General features: G+C 57.8%; 1 protein-coding gene across 3 annotated transcripts in view; it reads left to right on the forward strand.

Annotated features, from left to right (window-relative positions):
* Window positions 1–24,940, forward strand: part of PRDM16 (PR/SET domain 16) — a 368,708-nt gene that overhangs the window by 328,020 nt on the left and 15,748 nt on the right. For all 3 annotated transcript variants that reach the window (XR_007728673.1, XM_050803184.1, XM_050803301.1), the window contains exons 5-12: window positions 352–454; window positions 6,779–6,986; window positions 8,655–8,802; window positions 9,380–9,533; window positions 15,799–17,215; window positions 19,198–19,285; window positions 22,470–22,639; window positions 23,164–23,241. Coding sequence is in view for 2 of the 3 variants with exons in the window: in XM_050803184.1 (XP_050659141.1) it covers window positions 352–454; window positions 6,779–6,986; window positions 8,655–8,802; window positions 9,380–9,533; window positions 15,799–17,215; window positions 19,198–19,285; window positions 22,470–22,639; window positions 23,164–23,241 (2,366 nt within the window). In the remaining variant the exon portion in view is untranslated. The remainder of the gene's footprint in view (window positions 1–351; window positions 455–6,778; window positions 6,987–8,654; window positions 8,803–9,379; window positions 9,534–15,798; window positions 17,216–19,197; window positions 19,286–22,469; window positions 22,640–23,163; window positions 23,242–24,940) is intronic.

Genomic DNA, 24,940 nt, shown 5'->3' on the forward strand with positions numbered 1-24,940 from the left:
ATTGAACAAAAGAAACTTGAGAACCCACCCAGGTGGGCTCTTGGTGGAAGCAGGGCTCTGCTGTGCCCCCAGGACACCCCCAGCTGGGAACTTTGATGCGGATCCTACCTATTTAGTCAGCCACCCCCTTTTTGAATATCCTAAAACCCAATAAAGCAAATTAAAAGGGGACGCAATTCCTTCTGTGCATACTCCGCAAAAGTTCCAGAGGAGACCCTCTTGGTGGCAATTAGAGGAAAATCAAGTGCAGGCTGAGCTGCGTCCACAGTGTGAGGGCTGAGTGTGCACTGAGATGCTCTCTAGACACCAGCAAACCACACTCACCCTTTCTCTCTGGTCTCTCCATCCTAGATTTACTATAAAGTCATTAAGGACATTGAGCCAGGTGAGGAGCTGCTGGTGCACGTGAAGGAAGGCGTCTACCCGCTGGGCACAGTGCCGCCCTGCCTGGACGGTAAGACCCCTCCCCCGAACTGGGCCACGGCCCCTGGGAGACCCCAGCCCACCTGGAAGAGGAGCAGACGCCTGGGAGGACCCAGGGCCTCTCATCACCTCAAGCCACCTAATGAGGGCCAAGCGGCCCCCAACTGCCAGGTGCCTCCATTTTTGCAGACCCCAGGCCGGCAGAAATTGCCTGCCCCCACAAAGGCTCAACCTAATGGCTTTCTTGTTCCTCTTCCCTGGGGCACCCAGGAGGTGCACCCAGAATTTAAGAAGGGCTTCGGGCAGTGGGCGAACTGATACCCAGTGGATGACAGCTTTGCAGTGTTAGGGTCCCAGGTGATTTTTTTAAACTATGTTTTATTATTGCTATTGTTCTTATTAGCAGCAGCAACAGCAGCCTTTGCTTTCCCCGGTACTTAAACGAACAAACACCGAGCCAGTTCTGTAGCTTCGAAGCATTTCTGGCTGCCCCAGAGCTCTCTGTGCTGTGGAAAGATTTTGTTTCATTGAAGAGAGTAGATGATGGCATGTGTGTCTTTCAAAGCAAAATGTGCATCTGTAGCTAAAAGTCCAAGAGAAGTGTGAGGGGAAGTTTCATTCGGCAGAGGGAAAATGCAGGGTCTGAGGTGGGTCTCACAGTGATGCGGAGTTGCCCTGCTCTTCCGGACTGGGCTGTGGGAAGCCTTCCAAATTTCCTTTTCCCTAGATCGGCCAGCCCCTCTCTGTCGAGTAGAGATGGGACAAGTGAGTTTCCCTTTCACCTTCCTCTGCACCCAAGTACAGCTGAGAGGATGCCTGAGAAAATTCCAGCCCGACACAGATGAGCTCTTCCCAGATGAAGGCTCATTCCTCTGTCCCCGACTCTGTCCTCTGATGGGGGCACAACTCCGTCCATGGAGGGCTGGGGGCAGGGAGCAGCAGGGCAGGGATGGTCACATCATGAAGCCATGTGTCCATTCCCCTACGGGGTCCTGGAACAGCTGGCCAGGAAAGGCTCTGTGGGCAGCGGGGCCCTGGCCCATCGGCTCCATGCCGGTCCCTCTGAGCGGACGGCTCCAGAGTTCGAGCCTAACTGCTTTTCTTTGGGTGAGACCCCACAAGTGAATAGGAACGCAAGCTCCCTCCTGGCCATTTCCGGAGCTGGTGATTCCTGCTGGTGCTGCAGCCTGAAGGGAGGCTGAGTTTTCCTGCTTGCTTCTTGGACCTCCCCTCCAAACACACCAAGGCTTAATGATTAATGCGGTTCACTGCAAGTTTCTCCAAGGAACCACTCTGATTTCACGGTGACGGAATGGTGCTGGAATTAGCAGGAAGGCTTTGAGACCAGACATGGAGAACTCTGCCTTCATGTACCCTTTCCATCACCGAGCGTGGCCCAGCTAGCGGGGTCCTTCCTTGGTGCAGTATCCGTTCATGTCCCTGAGTGTCCGAAAGGAAATGACCACAGAATGACAGTTTAACAAGCGGAAGCCTATCTGCACTGTCCTCTAAAGTTTGGTTTTATTTAGGCCGTCGAGAAAAGAAAAATAAATTGCTGAGATCTGGGTAGCAGGGAGGAAGGCCTCATTTTCCTTAAAATAATTATTGAAAAGATCTATGAATCTCAGATAGCACACAAGAGCTCCAAGAGACAAATCTACTTGACTTAAGGAGAGTGCTTGACTATGGAATTTCATTTGTACAATGAAATTTCTTTCTTCCAAAAGGTTTTTTAAAAACCTTGATTTCTGCTCCCCACCCCCCTCCAGCCCCGATATTAAATAACCTGGGTCTACATTTTCCTAATAATTTATCAAACATCTGTGGGCTAATTGCTTGCCACACATAATAGCCCAACATCAAATATTTGACTTTCCCTCCTCTTTCCTGTCAAGATCATGCTTCCCCAGTAACCGCCTCCCCCACCAGTTAAACTCTGAATCGCACAGAAAGAAAATGCAAAAATGTTCCTCACTAAGATAATTATCATAAAAAATCTTTTATCCCAACCCCAGCTCAATGCAGCCAGCCCCTTATCACTGCAGGAACTTGGAGGAGGCTCTCGAGCTCCTTTGAGCCTCGAGTCTGGTAGATTAGTACATAGACGCCACATAATTGTGAACCCCTCGGCTCTCCGGGGCCATTAGGCACTGATTTATTTTTCTGTTACATTCCTGCTCTGCCATGAAAGTTGCTGATGGAACTTCAGATAGGCAAGCGAGGCGCAGATATGACAAACAAGATGTGAGTTCACCACGGCGTTGGCTCAGCTGGCGTAGGTGACAGGTGGATGCTGTACAGCAGCTCACACACCCCCGCCAGATGAAGAGAGTTTCATTTCCGATCACTGTTTTTTGCGCTTTTGTTGGGAGAAGAGGGCTTGGCTGGAGACCACGTTCAGGTAGCGAAGAAGACACAGGAGACCCTTGGGGGCCAGCCTGCTTCGGGAGAACCGAGCCTCTGCCCCGCAGTCCCGGGGCTGGACACATTCCCTCTGCAGAGCTGCGGCTCTGTCAGGAATGCAAGGCCCATTTTCACACAAGTGACTCAGACCATGGGGAAGCCACTTTCAGATGCATTTGACTTTGTGTTTTGTTTTTACACTTACAATGGAGACGAAAGAATTCTCTTTCGTGAGAACTTTTTGCTCTTGGGAGAAAATAAAGAAAGTTACTTCCATTCCAATACGCTTTTCTTTTGAGAGAGCCTCCTGATAATTTGCTTCTCCTCTCTTCAGAAGAGGTCAAGAGGAGGCAGTGCACGGGGCTGAGCCAGCCAGATCGTGAGATCAGAGATAAGAAGATGGGAAACATTATCAGAATAGGTCGTGTTCTTTCAGCATTTCTTTAAGGCAGAAGTTTCTTGTGCCGAGAAAGTGAAAATGCCATAAACTACCCCCGCTTCCGGCCCCTCCACGAGCCCTAGGGGTGTGTTCGGGGCCAGCCTTACCTGCCTGGAAGACAGCCGGGAGACCCATCCACACCACTCAGTAAGGGCAGGCCAGGCTCAGGTGTGTCCTGTCCCCGGCCCTGTCCTCTGATGGGGGCCCAGCTCCGTCCGTGGAGGGCTGGGGGCAGGGAGCAGCAGGGCAGGGATGGTCACTGAAGTCCGCTCCATCACGTCCAGGGCACCCTCCAAAGCCATTGGAGTGAGAATCAGACTGGATTCTCACTTGCAATCTAAATTTTTATTTTCATCCCAAATTCTAAATGAGAACTGGAAAAAATAAGTTGGTCAGTAATATGAGTAGGTGGGGCTGGCATTTCTTCTTGTCTTTGTTTTCAAATTTCAACTTCTGTGATTGTTCTTCACTGGGTCCAGAAAGAGTAAAATAAAAGCTGGCATTTCTAACTGAATCACGATGCTGGCTGGAGGCCCCCATCTCAGCCTCCTTCCAGCCGGGGACGTTGGAATCCACCCACAGGCAGCTTCCCGGGTCTGCGGGTTGGCTGTGCTCCGCAGTGGTCTTGGTGCCGAGATCTGCAGGGCTTGTTACCCAGTGAAAATCCCAATTTCTGAAGACAAGGGAAGGCCTGAGAGGGCGTGACGGTGAGCATCCCTCTGTCACAGGCTCACCTCGCTTTCCCCAAAACCCTCAGTGGGAAATTGGGGCCCTGCCAGCCCTGCTTCCTGGGCCCCAAAACCATGGGCAGGCTTCAGGCCCACCTCTTCCTTGAAAAAGCAACTCAGTCTCGCCCAGCCTCAGTTTGCCAGTTCTGAAGCGGGCATGCGAATACCATCGCCCTTCCCTGGGTGCTCGCAGGTCCGTGCAAGGCTTCAGTGCCCGGATTCTCTTAAGCTCTGAGGACAGGACCTGCCACGTGGGGCTCCCACCAGACCCCAGGGGTCAGCCTTGCCGCCCACATCACTTGCACATTGAGCACTTTCTGAACAATCTGCAGGCCTGAATCACATTTCAAGGTGGCATTTTGTAGACTTCTGGGGTGAGTATTTCTCACCCACCTCCTCCCAGTCTGTGCACCCTGTCCAAGGATCCCCCCAGTCTGTGCACCGTCCAAGGATCCCTTCTGTCTGAGGATCCCCCCAGTCCATGCTCCCTGTTTGAGGATCCCTCCATCTGAGGATCCCTCCTGGCAGCTCCTAGGTGGGTTTGGTTTGTTCAGCGAGCGTCTGGGAAGCTCTGAGTGGCAGCCTTCCCCGGAGAGGTTTGGGACGGAGGCTTCCAAGCCCCAGAGAACAGAGCTGAGGTGTGGACGGCAGTCCTGTGGGAAGTGGACTACGCAGGCTCTGGGCATCCTCTGGCTTTTTTCCCTTCATGATCTTGTTTTCCCCCAGACCAGTGCTTTCCTGAGGTTCAGGTTAGCGAGCAGGACCAGGACACCTGGACACCGGCTGAGAACGAAATCTCAGTGTTTCACGCATCTTGACTGGCAGTGGTGCCCGCCCACTCACCCCCAGCGCACACACCCCCGGGGCTCCTCTCGGCCAGGCACCCCTTCCCTGTCAGCCAGATACTCACCTCTGTCCAAAGACAGCAGTGAAAATCACATCTGGAGAGCTGGTGTCTGTGCCTTGGTTGGCAAGGGTGGGGGGGGAGGTGCCATCCAGTATGCCTGCTGTGGTCTCTCAGGGCCAGCACCCTGCTGGAATCCCCACCTGGGCACCTGAGGCTCAAGGAGCCAGGCTCTGAGGACTCGCCAGGGGTGCTGGGGTGGCCCAGGCCAAATAGCAGCATCTACACCCTTAGGCTCAGGGAAGCTTCCAGTCAGCAAGGAGGTGCCACTTCTGGCAACCCCCGCACTGCCCAGACTGCAAAGCAGCCCACCCTTTCCTTAGGACTCTAAAGGCCTATGACCATGATGGTCTCTCTGACACAGGGAGGGGACAGGAAGTGACGGCCCTCTTCCATCTGCCCCCATCCCCTCCTCTCCTCAGCAATCCTTAGGTTCAGGCCTTTGAGCCAACGTTCAGACCAAGTTCATTAAGACTCTGCTCAGCGCTGGGCACTGGGTCAGTCCTTGTGCACATGCATACACACCCAAACACACATTCCCACAAGCACACAAATGCACACACACAGATCACATGCACACACACATCACATGCACACAAACACAAACATGCACGTTAGCATATGCACATTCATATACAAGCATGTGTACACATATTCACATGTGCACAACTGCACACCCATTGGCGCACACACACACACAGACAGGTCAACACACAATGTGCATGTTCACACACGTTCACACGCACATGTGTGCACATCAAACACACATGCACACATAATACACGGTCACCCCTGCACACAAACATGTATGTATAATATGCACTTATGCATACATAACACAAATGCACACACATGCAGACAGAAACACATGCATTCACACTATGCACCCACATGAACACACAGGTGCTCACATACCTAAACACAAAGGCATACACAAACCACACATGTGCAGGTATGGAAACATGCCAGTAAACACAAATATTCACACATGTAGGTGCATGCAGGAACACACACCCTCACACACGTGCACATGTGTACCCATGCAGCCCCACACAAACATGGGTGTAAGTGCATAGACACGCACACACAGTCACACAAAGGTGCACAAATGTGGATGCAGATATGCTGATATTCACACTTACATGTGTACACACAGCTGCATGCTCACACCCAAGACGCCCCCGTGCACCCACACACTGGTGCACACACCATTGTTCAGTTCGTTTGGGAAAGAGCTCAGTGCCAGCGTTCTTTCCAAGCTGGGGGCTGAGGCGTCTTGCGGGGAGGGGCCTCCTGTCTTAGACAGAAGGCTGCGGCCCAGCTGCTGCAGGCAGGGGAGGCGGGGACGGGCCCAGAGCCCCCCACCAGGATGACAGCTCCAGGCCGGTTGTTTGGCTTGGCAAGGCGGTCAGGATGCTGCCTCGTAAACTTAATAATAGCTGCCCCCCTTTTAATTTGTTTGACCTTGACGACAATAATTTATTATATGCACTGGAGCTCTGTCATCGTTTTTCTCCTGATTCATAAACAAAGCACTTGGCCCGGCTTCCTCCTCCACTCCCAAGCTCGGGGCCTTCTCCAGCCCACGGTGGCTGCCTGAGGCACAGGCAGGGCCGGGTGTCACTCGGGGCTCCCGCTGAGGCACAGATTCGGGGGTCCTTTGGTGCTGCCCAGGGCTGGGCCCTGGGGACTCCACATGCCTGTTTCCATGGCAGGCTGGTGGGCCCCAGGATGAACCTTGGCAGGAGGCAGAGCAGGGCTGGCCAGCCTGGGTGCAGGTCCTGGGGCACTGTGGTGAAGGGGCCAGGTCTCCAGAGTCCCCTAGGAGCCCTGGGCTGGGTCTCTGGCTCTCTCACCACCGCCTCGTTCTGTCTCTTGCAGAGGAGCCCACGTTCCGCTGTGACGAGTGTGACGAACTCTTTCAGTCCAAGCTGGACCTGCGGCGCCACAAGAAGTACACGTGCGGCTCGGTGGGGGCTGCGCTCTACGAGGGCCTGGCTGAGGAGCTCAAGCCCGAGGGCCTTGGAGGTGGCAGCGGCCAAGCCCACGAGTGCAAGGACTGTGAGCGGATGTTCCCCAACAAGTACAGGTGCTGCGCCCTCCTCTGAGTCTTCCCCACCTCCCTTCCCCCGCCTCACCCCCCAACAGGTGGAGACAAAGGGCCCCCTAGTGGGACACACCCTGGGGGATATGCACCCCTGGGGGGACACTGCAGAGCAGGTGCAGGGTCCCGTGGCCAGAGCCGCAGGTGTCCCCTGGCTCTGACCGCAAATGTCCTGGCCCCAGAAAGCCACCTCCTAGGCTCGTGGCCCTGCCTACCAGCCCGCTATGGGGAGAAACTAGAAAGGAGAAAACTCAGGCCAGAGCCGAGACCTGCAGCCGCTCAGCCCAAGGCTACTTCTGTAATAAGGTCCTAGGCCGGGATGGGGGTGGCAGCACCCACCACTGAGGGATTCATGGCGGCCCCACCCTCCGGACACAGGAACGACTCCCTCTCAGATGGTAGGCAAGAGCGGGAAGGGGTCACCCCTATCCCCAAGACACCAGCCCTGCTCCCCCACCGGATGGCAGCGGCCTGTCCCAGGAGGGGCTTCAGAGACGTAAGCGGGCCCACACTGGCCCTCCCCTGCCCTAAGACCAGGCAGGAGCCAGGATCTGGGACCTGGGCGGCCTTAGGGACCTGTGACCACCTGGGAACGACAAGATTCCTGGTCTCTCTGGGGAGTAAAACCAGGACATTCAGTCCAGTGCTGCAAGGAGCTATGGAGACTTTTCCAGCATGGGCCCCTCCTCCTGCCTTTGAGGGTTTCCTCCAGGACAGCCTCGCAAAGTCAGAGCAAAGCCCATCAGGCCACTAACCGCCTATGTGATTGCTGGGGATTACCGCCCATCCCCGCGCCGCTCCCTGGGGACGGCAAACCCTCCACCCGGAACAGATGACTGAGAAAATAAGCGTTTGGGCAAATCCCGACTGCGGCCCTTCCCAGTAAACGCCGCTCAAGAGGGTCCGTGTTTTCTTTACATAAACACATAAATCACAATTAACAACAGGGGAAAAGATACAGTCTCCTGATGCTCGGGAACCAGGCGTTTCTGATCTGAATGGATGGCTGGGCCCCGTAATTAACGAGCCGTGATATATCACTGCTTTGCTCATGAAGATTAACGGTCATCCCTGGGACGGGGGAAGCTGGGGGTCCCCTGAGAGCAGGGAATTAGAGCAACTCCTTCATCCAAGTGCAGCGGCCCCTCCGAGCAGCTGTGCTCTGCACCCTTCCGTGTCACCTGGAGACCCCCGAGTGACTCCCGGCCTGCCTCCTTGGTGTGTGCCCAGCACTCAGAGGGGCGTCCTTGGATTTTGGGGACTTGCCCCACTCCTGGGTTCATGCCAACATTGAACCCCCTTTTTCTTAGGCCCAAGCTTAGCCTCAAGGTCAGGACCATCTTGAGAGGCACCCAGGCAGTGTGGGCCAGGATCCAGCCCTGCCTCCAGCCGCCCTGGGGGTGGTCTTGGGTGAGGGATAGAACCGTCCAGGTGCCGGCTTCCTCATCTGCTAGGGGAAGGCCACTTCGGCCCCTTACACCCCGGCCATCACAGAGAGGAGGTGGGCAGGGAGACGCCAGCATGTGCTCTGTCCCCCGGCAGTGTGGTGGGGGCTCCAAAGGGGCACTGGGAACAAGCTGTGCGGGGTTGGGGTCCCGTCCTGGGCAGAGGGTAGGTAGTTGGGCCCCACAGTAAGCCCCATCCTCTGCACAGCCTGGAGCAGCACATGGTCATCCACACGGAGGAGCGTGAGTACAAATGCGACCAGTGCCCCAAGGCCTTCAACTGGAAGTCCAACCTCATCCGCCACCAGATGTCCCACGACAGCGGCAAACGCTTCGAATGTGAAAACTGCGTGAAGGTAACATGCAGGGCAGCCGCATCTGAACCCCGCCACAGCGGGAGGCTGCAGACGGGCGCCCGCTCCCATGCTCCCTACACCCCCTGGTCCAAATGCAGATGGAGTGCGGCAGAGTGGGCAGGAGGCCCCTGTGGTGGCTCGGGCCCTTCCGTGTTACTAGGAAGGAAAGGAAGTCTCAGGGAAGACTGTGTCCCCCAGGTCAGAAGGATCAGGGCCGAGACCAGAACCCAGGCCCCTCCCGCCAGTGTGGAAGGAAGAGGCTGCGGGGCTGAGCCTCCACCCCCAGCCCGCCAGGGTCGCAGCGCCACAGCTGAAAGTGCTTTCTGCCGCCCTGTCTCACGCAGCCTCAGTTCAGTCATTGTTCTTGAGGAGAGCAGCTGGGGAGGCTCCGTGGCTCACTTAAGGCCATCCAGCGGGTCCTGGCTACAGCAGAGACCTGTCCCTGCTCGGTGCAAACCGCAACGTGGCAAGGGAGACAGGCAGGGCCCTGCTCTCACGGCTGGTTGGTCCAGCAGCCAGAACCAGGCCAAGGCGGGTGTCCAGGCAGGGCACGAGCCAACGGCCTCCGTCTCCCCAGGTGTTCACGGACCCCAGCAACCTTCAGCGGCACATCCGCTCGCAGCACGTGGGCGCCCGGGCCCACGCCTGTCCCGACTGTGGGAAGACCTTTGCCACGTCCTCCGGCCTCAAGCAGCACAAGCATATCCACAGCACGGTGAAACCTTTCATATGTAAGTGGTCGCCCAGCCTGGCTGCCCGCCCTCCGAGTGCTCGGATGCTGTGGGAGTCGGGCCGAGGTGTGCCGTCCCCCAAGGTCTCCCCCAATCCAAGGGACCCCAGTTTGTTCCGAAAGCATCTTGGCAGGTTCTGACATCTGTGCCATGTGCAGCCTGTTCCCCAGCAGGCACCCTCCGAGTTTGTCCCTCACTGCTCCCCTTCCCCATCCCGTCCTCCTCCACGGCTCCCTTTGCTTCGCCTCACAGGGGCTGGAGGGGGGCAGCAGGTGATGGGAGGGACCAGGGTCCTGCAGAAGGAGCTGGCCCCTCCCTCCCTGTGGCTACTCCCGTCCCGCAAACTCACTACCCACCCATGCCGAACTGCAGGACGGCGTGTTTCTGTGCTGCCCTGCACGTGGCAGTCCCAGCAGACGCCCACGGGGATTGTCAGAGTGGTGTCTCTAGGGGGCCCTGTGTGTGCCCAGCGCTGTTCCAGTGCGGGGCCAGCCCTAAATAAAAGAGCAGCTGTCTTTATGGGGCTCCTCGCACACCAACGGGAGAAGACAGGCAAGCCAGATAAGCAAGGCAACAGGCACAGCTCTGGGTGCAGCGGTGCAGGGTTACAGCCTCACAGGGGGCCAGGCTGGCAGCCTGGCATGGGAGCTGCGCCTGCCTGTTCAATGAGAGGCGTTCCAGCAGAGATGCGAGGAGAGTGAGCCCTGGGCACCTGTGGAGGAGGCTCAGGAGGGAGCTGTGAGCATAGAGGCCCCGAGGCCAGGGTTTGTTTAAGGAGTGAGTGAGGGGAGTGAGAAGAAACGGCCAGGGGGTGGCTCATGCCTGTAATCCCAGCACTTTGGGCGGCCCAGGCAGGAAGATCACCTGAGGCCAGGAGTTTAAGACCAGCCTAAGCAACATAGTAAGACGGCATGTCTACCGGAAAAAAAAAAAAAAAAAAAGTTGTTTAATTAGCCAACCATGTGAGTGCGTGCCTGTGGCCCCAGCTACTCAGGGTGCTAAGGGTGGGAGGATGTCTTGAGCCCAGGAATTCAAGGCTGCAGTAAGCCAAGATCACACTACTGCAGTCCAGCCTGGGCAACAGAGCAAGACTCTGTCTGTAAAGAAATAAAAATAAATAAGAGAGAGGTAAGATGTCACCGGGGCCGGGTCCCAGGACCCTTGCAGGCCAGTGCAGGGACTTTGACCCTGATTCTCAGTGAAGTCAGAGGCCTCTGAAGCGTCCTGTCTGCTGGGCCTTGTGCCGAGTCATCAGTTCACACACACGTTGTGTCAAGTCATCGCTTCCCAAGCATTCTTACGTGGCATCCTCACAAAAGCCTGAGAGTGGGGCGCTTCTGTCTCCAGCTGTCATAGGAGGAAAGTGAGGCCACAAGATATTAAGTGACTGTGCGCTCAAGGCCAGGCTGTGCAGCCCAAATTTCAGCTCTGGGAGCCCGGCTCCTGGCCCCTGGCTGGGTGATTTGAACCTTCCAGGCTCTGTTGCATCAGCATGGAGAGGAGGGATGCTGGGAGCTTGGGAACCTGGGCTCAGGTGTTCTTGCTGATGTAGGACCACTCAGGCACTGACCACTTGCACAAGAACTGTGCCCGCCAGCCAGCCAGGCCCTGTCAGCACCTGGACTGTGCCCGTCCCACCCACCTCCCAAGCCCCAGCGTCCAGCCGTCCTGCTAGGGATGACTCAGCCCCCAGCCCAACCTGGGCCACATGCCCCCACCAACTGAGGAGCCAAAGGGAGACGGAGCTCTCCCTGCTGGCCGTTCCACAAGTACCATTTTCCCATTTGCTGACCACCGATCTCCCAGGAGGAGCCTGCGTGCAGTGTGCCCGGCTCTGGCGCCCTGATGCACAGTACCCCTTCCCTCTGGGAGAAGCCAGCACCGGGCAAGCTGGGCAGGAGTCAGGGGCCGAGGTGGGGGGTGACTGCTCCCAGATGCAGGTCAAGTGACTCCCAGCGCGAGAGCAGCACCAGTCAGTGCCTCAGATGACAGTGCGGAGTTCCATAGCAAGCTCAGAAGCACAAACATTGGACCTAGATTTAAACGTCCTTGCCCCTCTGGGCGTGCAGACGAGCATTCTAAAGTCCCGTTGCATCACATTAATGATGTGTATTCCAGGAGCTGCAGCACCCTGGGCGGCTGGAGCCTACAGTTCCCACCACGCTGCAAGCTGCTCCCCATCCCGTGTGGAGGGAGTGAGGACAGGGAAGCTCGGCTGGCCCTGCCTGGCCTCAGCGGCTCTTGCACCTCTTGTCTACACTCCTGGCTCACCTTTGTGCCTTGGCTTTTGGCTAAGGGGATAAAGCTTAAAGGAAAACCCCGGAGATGGGCAGATCGGGTTTACAAAGACCTCATTCCCTTAGAAATTAGATCAGATACACGCAACCCAGCCCTGGTATCCCCCAGGCCGCGGCACAGCGTCCTTTGGCGCACCTGTGGAAGGGGGTCTTCAGGCTTGGAGAGGAGGATTTGCAAACAAGTGAGGGAGCCCAAATAGTGTGACCCTTTCCAGGAACGGTCAGTTGCTTGCAGGAGAGGTCACAGTCACGCAGGCACTCGCAGCCAGACTCTGTCCACCCGTTGGGTGACACACCCATGGCACAGGCAGATGGAAGCCCTAAGCCCCCACCTCACTGGCCACACAGACGGACGGGGTGTCATTCCTGGTGATGTCTTTCCCACCAAGGAACTCACCTGTGCGCTGGGGTGTGTACACGCAAGTGTGTGTGTGCATGGGTATAAGAGAAAGGGGGGTAGGGAGAGAGGAGAGGAGAACAGGAGAGAGAGGAAGTATATCCGGGAATGAGGTGGACAGGTTCCCACTGGGCACTTTTCAGAAAGGGCCTTTGCTCTAATAAGTGTGTGCGTGTGTGAGAGTGTGGGCACGTGAGCTGGTGCATGTGTTGATGTGTGTGAGAGCGTGTGAGTGTGAGCACGTGAGCTGGTGCATGTTGGCGTGAGAGCGTGTGTGGGCACGTGAGCTGGCACATGTGTCAGCGTGTGTGAGAGTGTGAGTGTGGGCTCCTGAGTTAGTGCGTGTGTGCATGTGTCAGCATGAGAGTGTGAGTGTGGGCACATGAGCTGGTGCGTGTGTGCGTGTGTCGGCATGTGTGAGAGTGTGAGTGTGGGTGCGTGAGCTGGTGCATATGTCGGTGTGTAAGAGAGTGTGGGTGCATGAGCTGGTGTGTGTGTCGGCATGTGTGAGATTGTGTAAGTGTGGGCATGTGAGCTGGTGCAAGTGTGTGCGTGTCGGCGCAAGTGAGAGTGTGGTCACGTGAGCTGGTGTGTGTCAGCACATGTGAGTGTGAGTGTAGGTGCGTGAGCTGGTGCATGTGTCAGCACATGTGTGTGGGCACGTGAGCTGGTCCATGTGTTGACATGTGTGAGAGCGTGAGTGTGGGCACGTGAGCTGGTGTGTGTGTCAGCACATGTGAGAGTGTGAGAGTGTGGTCGCATGAGCTGGTGTGTGTGTCGATGTGTGTGAGAGCATGAGTGTGGGCACGTGAGCTGGTGCGTGTGTCGGTGTGTGTGAGTTGTGCAGGATTGAGTGTGAGTGTGCATTCACACAGATACCCTGCGAGGAGAAGAAACTGCTGTCCAGAGCAAGCACCAGCCTGGACCCTTCCCATCTCGGCAGGACCCGGGGGGGCTCCCTCTGCAGGCGCTGGCCCCAGGTCCGGTTCACTGGCTGCCCAGGCCGTCCTCCACCCTTTCAGGTCACTGCCTCCCTCTGCCAGCTCTGAGCCAGCTGAGGCCATCCCCAGGGTTCAGGACCTGCCCCTGCACAGACCCCAGTCTCTCCAGTTGCCTCCTCTTCCCCAGTCCTTCTGTACATCTCCCCACTTCAGGGCCCTCCATCAGTGAGAATGGGTGGGAACCAAAGGTCCCTGAGCCCAGGCACAGCCGCTGGCCTGGGAGGCCCCTCCTTGGAGCTGCCCTGGGCCAGAGGCTGCTCAAAGCCAGTCTCCAAGTCAGGATGGCAGTAGCCACTGACCAGGCACCACTAGGGCCTGGCAAAGGCCAGGATACAGCCAGGGTGTGCTGGTTTGGCCGGCAGGGCTGAGCGCCTCCCCAAGGGCCAGGAAGGTGACCGAGGGGCATTTACAGACCCTCTCTGTGGAGGGTCACCTGTCCATCAGCCGCCCTCCAGAGAGGGCAGATTTGATAAAACGAGACCAAGTTCTTCTCCCCTCAGCCTTGCAAACGCCCCGCCAGGCTGGACGAGCAGGAGGGTAGAGCGGTTAATATAAATAGATGTTGTAATGAAAGAACATGATAATCTCAGGGGAAAAGCTCCCAGCCGGAATCGAAGGAGATCAGGCCGCCGACCATTTCTGGTGAGCAAGAAGCTTGCTGAAATCATTGTTTCCACTGCGCTGTGTTTAGGAAGCAAATCGTCCTACAGAGAGAGAGAGACACTCGCCAGGGGGTGTGTGTGTGTGTGTGTGGTGTGTGCGTGTGTGGTGTGTGCGTGTGTGGTGTGTGCGTGTGTGGTGTGTGCATGTGCGCATGTGTGTGCGTGTGTGTGGTGGGTGTGCATGTGTGTTGTGTGTGGTTGTGTGTGGTGAGGGGTGTGTGTGGTGTATGTAAATGTGGTGTGTGGTGTGTGTATGTGCACGTGTGTGTGGTATGAGTGTGTGTGTGGTGTATGTGTGCATGTGTGTGGTGTGTGGTTGTGTGTGTGGTGGGTGTGGGTGTGGTGTGTATGTGCGTCTGTGTGGTGTGTGTGGCATGTGTGTGTGCACATGTGTGCATGTGCATGTGTGTGTGTGTGTGTGGTGTGTGTGTGGTGTATGTATGCTGTGTATGGTGTGTGGTTGTGTGTGTGGTGTGTGTGTGATGTGTGTGTGTGGTGTATGTGTACATGCGGGTGGTGTGTGTGGGGGTGTGTGGTGTGTGTGTATGTGGTGTGTGTGTGCTTGTGGGGTTGTGGTTGTGTGTGTGCGTGTGTGTGGAGGGGTGTGCGTGTGTGTGTGTTGTGTGTGCGTGTGTGTGTTGTGTGTGCGTGTGTGGTGTGTGTGTGCATGTGTATGAATGTGGTGTGTGCTTGTGTGTGTGTGCGTGTAGATGTGTGTGTGTTCCTCCCTTTCTTCTTAGAAAAACAAGAGGCAAAAGACAAGCTGGCAATTTGGTGACACCCGTTCACAGGCCTTTAGGAAAATGGTCAGAACCCCCAGGCCGCTGGGTCCTGGATTCTGGCCGGGCCGGCACTGCCCTCTCCTGTTGAGAGAAGATGCTGGCACTCGCCAGCCAGAGCTGGGCACGGCAGCTTCCATTCCAGTCTGAGGAGGTACCCAGTGGCAGGATTTTCACTTTTCTCAAGCAGGGAATAGTCCCTCTGCATGGGGCTCCTGCCCAGGGTGACCTCCTATCCATGTCCACCTCGAGCCATCTCCAAAGGGTGGCCGAGTACCACCAGGAGCCCCAAAGTCTGAGCTCCCCGAGTTGGGGCCTCCTGAGAACCTCAGGAACTGTCTGTGTCACCCCAGAGGCTACCTTCTCTGGGGTGCAGGCAGCAGGAACTGGGGCGGAGGGGGAGGCCGGAGGACACCAGGAACACTGTGAAATTCTAGAGACGAGAAGGCCCAGTCTGCATGGTCAGCATCCTGCCCCCACCCCTCCTAGAACAGCTGCAGAAGTGAAGACGAAAGCAGGGCAGTCCCTGAGCCAGCTTGCCCTGAGTCCACTGATGGGGTGGCAGACACCATCACATACCTTCGCTTTGCCCGTGCCCCACCCTGGGGAGCAGGCTCGCCTTCCCCAGGGACTTCTGAAAATCTTGGCTCCCAAATTAGCAACACCATGGGCTAGGAGGGTGGGAACAGCAGCCGCAAGCCCATTCTCCAGCAAAGAAGGTGGAGGCACAGCAGGATCTGTACCAACTGACCCCAGGATCTGTTCTGGTCACTGGAGGCCAGCCTTGGGGTGGGCGCATGCACACTCACATATATTTCCACATGCTCATGTGTGCACATGTATGCACACTCAGACACACACGCTTGCAGAATGCACACCTGCCCCCCCACACAGGGACACTTACGCACACAGACACACATGCACCTGCCTGTATATTTGTGTGTATGCACACACATGCACGCACAGTACACACATATCCGCCCATGCCTATGCATGTGCACCCAGACTGCTTCCAGCCCCAGCCCCGCCCCTCCAGCGGCTGGGTTTCCCAGCAATTTCATGCGGCATTTTCAGCAGGGTTTCCCGGTCATTTCATGCGGGTTTGTCTTGGCTCCTGCTGATGTTTTAGGTGAGGTCTGCCACAAGTCCTACACGCAGTTCTCCAACCTGTGCCGGCACAAGCGGATGCACGCCGACTGCCGCACGCAGATCAAGTGCAAGGACTGCGGCCAGATGTTCAGCACTACCTCCTCCCTCAACAAGCACCGGCGCTTCTGCGAGGGCAAGAACCATTACACGCCGGGCGGCATCTTCGCCCCGGGCCTGCCCTTGACCCCCAGTCCCATGATGGACAAAGCAAAACCCTCCCCCAGCCTCAATCATGCCAGCCTGGGCTTCAACGAGTACTTCCCCTCCAGGCCACACCCAGGGAGCCTGCCCTTCTCCACGGCGCCTCCCGCGTTCCCCGCACTCACCCCCGGCTTCCCGGGCATCTTCCCTCCGTCCTTGTACCCCCGGCCGCCTCTGCTACCTCCCACGCCACTGCTCAAGAGCCCCCTGAACCACACCCAGGACGCCAAGCTCCCCAGCCCCCTGGGGAACCCAGCCCTGCCTCTGGTCTCCGCCGTCAGCAACAGCAGCCAGGGCACGACGGCAGCTGCGGGGCCCGAGGAGAAGTTCGAGAGCCGCCTGGAGGATTCCTGTGTGGAGAAGCTGAAGACCAGGAGCAGCGACATGTCAGACGGCAGTGACTTTGAGGACGTCAACACCACCACGGGGACCGACCTGGACACGACCACGGGGACGGGCTCGGACCTGGACAGCGACATAGACAGCGACCCCGACAAGGACAAGGGCAAGGGCAAGTCAGCCGAGGGCCAGCCCGAGTTTGGGGGCGGCTTGGCACCCCCGGGAGCCCCGAACAGCGTGGCCGAGGTGCCTGTCTTCTATTCCCAGCACTCATTCTTCCCGCCGCCTGACGAGCAGCTACTGACGGCAACGGGCGCTGCCGGGGACTCCATCAAGGCCATCGCATCCATTGCCGAGAAGTACTTTGGCCCCGGCTTCATGGGGATGCAGGAGAAGAAGCTGGGCTCGCTCCCCTACCACTCGGCGTTCCCCTTCCAGTTCCTGCCCAACTTTCCCCACTCCCTCTACCCCTTCACGGACCGAGCCCTCGCCCACAACTTGCTGGTCAAGGCCGAGCCAAAGTCACCCCGGGACGCCCTCAAGGTGGGCGGTCCCAGTGCCGAGTGCCCCTTCGATCTCACCACCAAGCCCAAAGACGTGAAGCCCGTCCTTCCCATGCCCAAGGGCCCCTCGGCACCCGCATCCAGCGAGGAGCAGCCGCTGGACCTGAGCATCGGCAGCCGGGCCCGTGCCAGCCAGAACGGCGGCGGGCGGGAGCCCCGGAAGAACCACGTCTACGGGGAACGCAAGCTGGGTGTTGGTGAGGGGCTGCCCCAGGTGTGCCCGGCGCGGATGCCCCAGCAGCCCCCACTCCACTACGCCAAGCCCTCGCCCTTCTTCATGGACCCCATCTACAGGTATTCAGCACCCCAGCCTCACTGGTTCTCCCTGGGGCGGGGCCACGGCAGTGCTGGGCGGGCTCAGTGCATGGTGGTGTCTCTTTCAAGCTCCTCCAAGGTCGTCCCCTGGCCTTTGCTGACTTCAGGAAGATGCCCCTGTTCTTGGGGGGGGTCTGCACCCCTCAGGAGGATGCCTGGCTTGTCTGTTCCTAAGCTAGGTGCCTGGCCCGGGCCGTGTTTGGGAGGCCAGGATGGGTGCTCCCAGACATGTGCGGTTTTCTTGCACTGATGACCACTCAGACATCACACAGCTGGTCTCGAGCCCCTCCTGTCCAGGAACCCCCACCCCCGTCCCAACCCCACCCTTCCCCACCCCTCTCTCCAGCTGTCGTCTCTGGTCCAGATGTCCCCAGCCCCCACCTGCAGAAGTCAGAGGGGCCTGGGCTGAGTGCTTCCTGCCTCTCCTGGTGCGCTCTTGCCCCTCCTGGTGCGCTCCTCCCCCTCCTGGTGCGCTCCTGCCCCTCCTGGTGCGCTCCTGCCCCTGGAGCCACAGAAGCAGGGGGAGTGGGGAGGGGTCGTCTCTCTGGAGGCCCAGGGGAATCAGAGAAGGAGCCAATGGTCCCTGGAGGGGAGAAGGAGGCTGGGAGGAAGCAAGCACTGGAGGGTTTTCTAGTTTTCTAGACCCAAGTGCCCCATGTCTCTGATGCCCCTCCTGGGGAGAGGCGAGTTTAATGCCACTCCCTAATTTCTGGGCAGGTTTGCCCCTCCCTAGAATGCAGGTGGGTTGGGAGAGTAGGGCCAGGCTTGGGGAGGGGGTCCTAACCCCACCAGCACCTCTCCCTGTGCTCTCCGCTTCACCATGTAAGGAGACAGGCAGGCAACGCTGAGCAAGTCCCATCCGAATGAAGCAAAAGCGGCCAGTCCTAGACATGCTGGGGGTGCTGGGTCTCGGAGCGGGGCGGCAGATTTACCAAAGCGTTCTCAGTGACGGGAAAGAGTTTCCCAAATCTAACCCTCAGACCAGGCAGACAGAGAAGAGCAGGCCACCTTCAAGAGCTGCCAGGCCAAAGGAGGGCCAGCAGATGGCTCTGCCCGCCGCCTCTGTTTACCACAGGAGATTTGTATTGTGATTCAATGAGCAGGCTTGTCACCGGCATCTGGGGAAGGTTCTGGAGCTGTAACCTCCAGCAGCCCTGGAGGGTGTTTAGACAGGCCCCTGTCCGGGCGCCACAGGAAGCCCCTGGTGACCTCCCCAGGACAGAAACCTGCTGGTCACTCACGTTCATCAGCACACACGGGCAGCACGCCCATGTGTGCCAAGGGCTGAGTCAGGGAAGGAGGGGAGGAGGCCTTGAGCCTCCAGTGTGAGCCACGCTGTGCTGTGAGCAGGTCCAGGGACCCCCGTCAGAGTGGTCCCCACTCATGCAGGGCTGACCGGCCAGTTAGCGGGAGGGAGGCTGGGGTGCACAGGGCCTTCAGAGAAGACTCCAGCTGTGTGCACTTAGTACCCATGACATGCAGGGGTGCTGGCAGTGGGGGCTTAGTACCCATGACATACAGGGGTGCTGGCAGTGGGGGCTTAGTACCCAGAACATGCAGGGGTGCTGGCAGCAGGGGCTTAGTACCCATGACATACAGGGGTGCTGGCAGTGGGGGCTTAGTACCCATGACATGCAGGGGTGCTGGCAGCCAGGGGTCTTTGAAGGCCCTCAAGGGGAACTTGGAGGTGTGGGAGGTGTCTGGGAACCACCAAGGAAGATGTTCAGGGGCAAGTGGTAACAGGGAGGGTCCGTCTAGGGGTGCAGGTGGGCTGGGCCCCTGACATCCCCAAGGCCCACAGAGGAGTCTGGTCAAAGTTAGGGCAGCCCCAGCGAGGCCCACACCATGACCTTGTGACTGGCCGGGCATATGGACAGGTGGGGTGGGCAGCTCTGTGGGGGGGGTGGCTCGGCAGGGCCGGCGGCTCGGTGGGGTACGTAACCCTCTGTGCTGTTGTCCAGCAGGGTAGAAAAGCGGAAGGTCACGGACCCCGTGGGAGCCCTGAAGGAGAAGTACCTGCGGCCGTCCCCGCTGCTCTTCCACCCCCAGGTACGTCCTCAGTGCAGACCAGGACGCCCTGTAACCCACATGCCAGGGGCCCCACCGCCTGGCTGCTGAGGCTCAGCGGCCAGGCTGGAGCCTGAGTTCCCATCCAGGCCACACCATTGCACAGACGCCCTCAAAGGCAGAGAAGGATTCTCCCCCTGTGGCCCCTCAGGTCACTGTAGGCTGCAGAGGTTGAGGACTGAGAGCGATTCTCACGGGGCCGCCCCAGGGACGCCTCTGACCCCTGGCTCTGGGCTCCAGGAGGGAGAAGGAGCTTCACTGGAGTCATGGGCAGAGCCTGGACGATCGAGGGCAGGGACTGTGAGTGAGGGGAGCAGCCTCAGGTGGCAGCCCCAGGACACAGCGTGGGCGCGCTCTCCGGGGTGCACAGGACCTGAGTGTGTTCAAATGGACCAGAAGAGAGGAAGGGCCTGAGCATGCAGAGAGGGGCATGGAGCCAGGCCCCAGGGAGGTGGTGGACAGGGGGTCTGGAAAGAGACCCAGAGGGCCTCCCAGTCCGGACAGGCGGGTGCAGACCCTGCCAGGCCTGGAGTCGCTCCTGCCTGCCCCTGAGGCCACATCCTGGGAGCAAAATAGTGGGTGGGCAGCATGGCCAGGGCAGAGTCTCCTCAGTCTCCTGTCCCCTACTGACTTGGTCTCATTGCTGGGAGCCTGGCCCCTTCCGCAGGGCTGTGGGCTGCACCTGGAGGGCTGCACTCTGGGGGTCGCTCAGTGGCCCTGGCCCTGACAGACCGCAGACCAGGCCGGGGCATTGTTCTGTTTCTCAGCCTTCCCCGCCGTGGACGGGGCCCCCCACCCCCAGTTTGTGAAACCTGCGCCCAGGCTGAGCCTGCTGTGGACGGGGCCCCCCACCCCCGGTTTGTGAAACCTGCGCCCAAGCTGAGTTCACAGCTAAACTTAGTGCCTCCCATTGTTTCCCCGGGGCCGTGGAGTTTGGTTAATAACTTCCCCTGATTTTCTTCGGGATGGGCTGGAAAGAGCCACGAGCCAGCCAGGCACATCCTGTGTTTGTGTTTGTGCGGGGATCGAGGCCGGGAATATCTGATTGGGCGGAACAAGCCGGGCAGAAGAGGCCCACCCAGGCCCGAGGAAGGGAGCCTGGCGGGGGGCAGCTGCCATTGTCCCTCCTGCCTGCTGTCCCCACAGGCCTGCCACCCCCGTTGCCTGTCCCTGCAGCCTGGAGCCAGGAGGTGGGGGTGGGAAGAGAGAGATGACTAATAAGTCACCAAATGGTCTAAGGTTGGGCCATCACTCGAGCAGAAGGCACCAGTTACTAACGGCCTCGACAAAGCCCAAGAGGCTGACTGTGCGGAGACCTCAGTCCCGCTGCTCCGGGCTGCAGACGGGCTGGTGAGGTCCACTTGATGGCTCAGAGAGTGGGGCAGCTTCGATCTGCCCATCACCGGTTCTCATCAAGATGAGAAAATGCCTGCCTCCCAGAGGCGGGAGACGCCTGACCTCCACAGCCTGGGTGGGGCTGGAAGGGGCCAGAGGGGAGGCCTCGGCCACTGTGGACGGACACGAGTGTCTACTTGTTCATTTCTTTCTGGGTATTTTTATTGTTACCAGTCAGTTGTTCCCCAAATAGCAAAACGTCCCCACTATGGAGTCGTGTGGTCTCCGGGAGCATTTGTAGAAAGCCCTCTGCTCCCTACCAGCAGTGGTTGGATAAGTCCCTGGCAAGCAGGTCTCCGAAAAGCTGAATGCCAGGCACTCGGACTCTGAGAGGCCCCAGCTGTGTGACGGGATAGTTTTGTTTGCCAGTGGGCAGCCAGGGCCAGGGTCTTGCTGTAAATGGGCAGGTCACCCCCATGGAGCTGGCTCTGAGCATTGCCCAGAGGCAGCGAGCCCCACACGAGGGCCCTGGATGAGGCAGGTCCCCACCTGCCCTCCTCACCCCCACACCCATTCCGTGGAGACTGGGTGCCAAGAACCCACACCCTGGCCAGTTCCTCCCAGTGACACCAGCACCTGGGGAACCCCAAGCTCGCCCTTCCCTCTGCATCTCTATCAGTTCCTGCCTCACCCTTGCCCTCCCTCACCATCCCCTTCTCTGGGAGCTCCCAGGGGAGGCGGGCTATGAAAATACCTGTTTAGCAAAGGTGTCTGGAGGCTGGAGGTGTGGTGCGGAGGCCCCGGGTTTGTTCCCTGTGTTGCCTTTTGCTACCCCTCAGGTGATGATGAGCACTCTTCCTTTTCAGCCCCTACGCAGCCCCCTACAGGGCCTGGCACACAGCAGGTATCACAGCCCGTCTCCTTCTCCATTGGGAGCTACTCCTTATCTTCAAAGAGAAAAGGAGCTGGGAGAGGCGGGGCTGACACTGAGCAGCTCCATCAGCCCAGCCCCTCCCCTCTCCTGTCACTATTGTCGGAGACCTCAGTGGGGCCAGGACAGTCTGGTATTCTGATCAGAGCTCTGCCCACTGGGTGAAAATGACCAATCCCATGCTTCCACTCTCCTAATCGAGCAAGCCCTGGGCATCTTCAGGGAGCAGAGAGGCAGCTCCTATTGCCCATATCAAATTGCCCTATGTCATGTGACATTTGGCGTTATTATTTTGAATATTTCCTTTGTGGGATTAAGTCTTAAAGAGGCTGTTGAATTCCTTAGAACTTTGCCTGCAATTATGGCATGCCACCACGTGGTGGCAGTGGTTCGGCAGGCCCACAATCTATGTTTTAAACTGAGATTCAGGTTGCTATTTTAATTTTTCAAGACTAAAAAATGAAATGTTTGATGTTAAACTAAATGTAATTCTACATTTAACCCAAACTAGCCAACCAGAAGTGCTGGCCAGGAATCAAGTCAGCTGGGCATTTTGCCGGCCTGGGTCAGATAAGGGGTAATCATAAACATCAGCTATCCATTTCACTCAGGTCCCACCCAAATCAGGCAGTGAGGCTGGTGGCTAAAGGTCAGTTTCAGCTCCTGCAGGCAAGACCTTAAACTATAAACGAGGGACTCAGGGAAGAACAAGAGCAGGGCTGGCTACAGAAAGGTGTAAGAATCCAACCCAGGGTCCAAGAAGATACTAGGAGACCATTGCTTCCAGTGCCCACCTGAGCACCCTAAGATATGCTGTTGTACAGAACCCCCAGCAGTGCATGCCCTTGAAAACAGGTGAGAGTCAGCTGAGTCCATAACCTCCCACTCTTATGCCTACAGATGTCAGCCATAGAGACCATGACGGAGAAGCTAGAGAGCTTTGCAGCCATGAAGGCCGACTCGGGCAGCTCCCTGCAGCCCCTCTCCCACCACCCCTTCAACTTCCGGTCCCCACCCCCAACGCTTTCTGATCCCATCCTCAGGAAGGGCAAGGAGCGATACACGTGCAGGTGAGGGGTCCTAGGGTGCTGCTGGGACAGCCCTGTTGGGGCTCAAATGCTACACCTGTGGCTGTGAACTTATGCTTCCAGGAAAAACTCAGAGTCCTGGCCACAGGAAAGCACAGCACCATAATCAGTTGATTATCTGCTTGAGGTCATGCTTTGCAAATAAGTGACATGGGTGGCCTCCCCGATTTCTGCAGTGTCAGGATGACACCCTCCCAGCCACCCTGTGCTGGTGCAGGCCCGTCCAAGTCTCTGTTGGAGCCTGCACTGTCCAATGCCAGACTGAGGGGCCAGGTTGCTTCAGAGGACAGGGGCTGGTCTGTCTACTCCTGTGGCCCATGGCAGGCTGTTCTGTAACCAAGGCTGGGCTTCAGGGCTGTAGAAGAGACTGAAACTGGGATGCTGGGATGGGCCCACCTGTGCATCAGGTGTGAGACCCTGAGCATTAGCATGAAACCATTTCTGGGAAATGGCCTTGTGAACCTGCCCTAATCCTCCCTCACCCTTCCCACCTCCCTCCACCCCAGGTACTGTGGGAAGATCTTCCCCAGATCAGCCAATCTCACCAGACACCTGAGGACGCACACTGGGGAGCAGCCGTACAGGTAGGTGCCGCCCGGGCCGGGTGTGGGGCGGGGCCACCTACCTCCGTGCACTGCTGACCCACTTCTAGGAGTCAGTGTGCCCTTCCCAGGGCTCTCTGCTGGAGTGAGCAGGCAGTGGGCGGGGCCGGGTGCTCAATTCTGGTCACTTTGGCCCTCCCCTCCTGGTCTCACCAGGATGTTGTGAGGATGAGGCAGGAGGTGCCCAGGAACCTTCTGGAAGGCATCTGCCTGGCTCTCGAAGATGTGAGGGAGCAGCTCTCCACCCACCCTAGGGTGTCCATTGGGCAGGGGATCCCCATCAGAGCAGGGCTGAGCAGAGCCATGGCCCAGAGGGTCCACATGGGAGAAAACCTCAGCTTCCCCACCCCAGCCCAACTCCATTCATCTCAGCTACAGCCATAGCTGCCCCCACACCCTCACCCCTGGTGGGCTAGGGAGTGGGCTAAAGGCAGGGTGAGACTCTGCACTTGGAGCCCACCAGGGATTCTAAGGGGTTCTAGGGACAGCCTGGATGGGAAGCGGTGCGTCTGATTCCAGGATCCCCCTGTGCTCCTCTCACCTGAGGAGCCGGCTGCCACCTGCAGAGAAGCAGTCACACAGCTCATCAGGATGGGGAAGGCATTGAATTTGGAGCTCACAACAGCCTCCCAAGAGGCTTGTCATCCCGTTTCAAAGATGAGGGGCCCGAGGCTCAGAGATGTCCCATGAATCACCAGGGTCAGTGCCTGGGAGTGGGCATTTTAAGCGAGAGCCCCAGACAATGGTAACTGGGAGGCGAAGGAGGAAACACTGGTTTTCTGCCAAGGTTGGTTTAGTGACACATGCAGGGTGTGTCTGTTCACAGAGGCCATTGGGGATAAAGAGTGTTTCACACGACTTAAGTTGACAGCGTAAGATTTCTGTCCTCTGGCCACACAGAGCTAGAGGGACCACATGATAATGCAAGCACTGGGGACTCCGTTTGTGTCTCCATCCCTGGGGAAGGAGACCAGCTGAGGCACCTGTGCATGTTTTGGTCACTGACCCCCACTCTGAGACAGAGCAAGCATCCCCGGCTGCTCCAGGGCTGTGTCCCAACTCGCAGGGTAAATGACAGCTCATACTACTTATAGGTCATCTGTTCAATGCTCACAGCCCTCCCCAACTCACAGGCCCCCCCTTGCCCACCCTTCAAAAAATAGTGACTTACAACTTAACAAAGGCTAGCAACAGAAAGATTTATTTGGTCTGGTCCCCTCCCAGAAAATGAGCTGTGTGTTTTTTCTGTAATGAGAGCCGACTTCTGGACAGCGTTGTGTGCTAAGAGCCCCTAGAGGGTTGGGGTGGTGTTTATAGAAGAATTTAATTATCATTGATTTCTTTTGCTCTCTCCAATCTGAGTTTCGACTTTGGTAACAATAATTGCTTTGCAAGTTTGTGTTGCAAATCCTGACTTTATCTGGCTCAAGGCAGGTCTGTGCCGAGGGGTTTGGAGCGTGTAGCTTTCCTTTTGATACCACTGGCTTTGATAATCTGGTTTCTGGACTGGCTTTGATAATCAGAAGGATTTTAAGTTGGAGGAGGGAAAGTGCTGGCCATCCCCAGAAGCCCGCCAAGAGGAGCCCAAGCCCCCCATGCCCACCCCAGTGTGAGCCCCTTCCCGGTGCCAGCACCCACGCGTGTGCCCGCTGCATGTGCGTATGTGTGTGCCCTGGAGAGG

Source organism: Macaca thibetana, chromosome 1 (genome assembly GCF_024542745.1).
Source record: "Macaca thibetana thibetana isolate TM-01 chromosome 1, ASM2454274v1, whole genome shotgun sequence".
Classification (NCBI taxonomy): Eukaryota; Metazoa; Chordata; class Mammalia; order Primates; family Cercopithecidae; genus Macaca; species Macaca thibetana.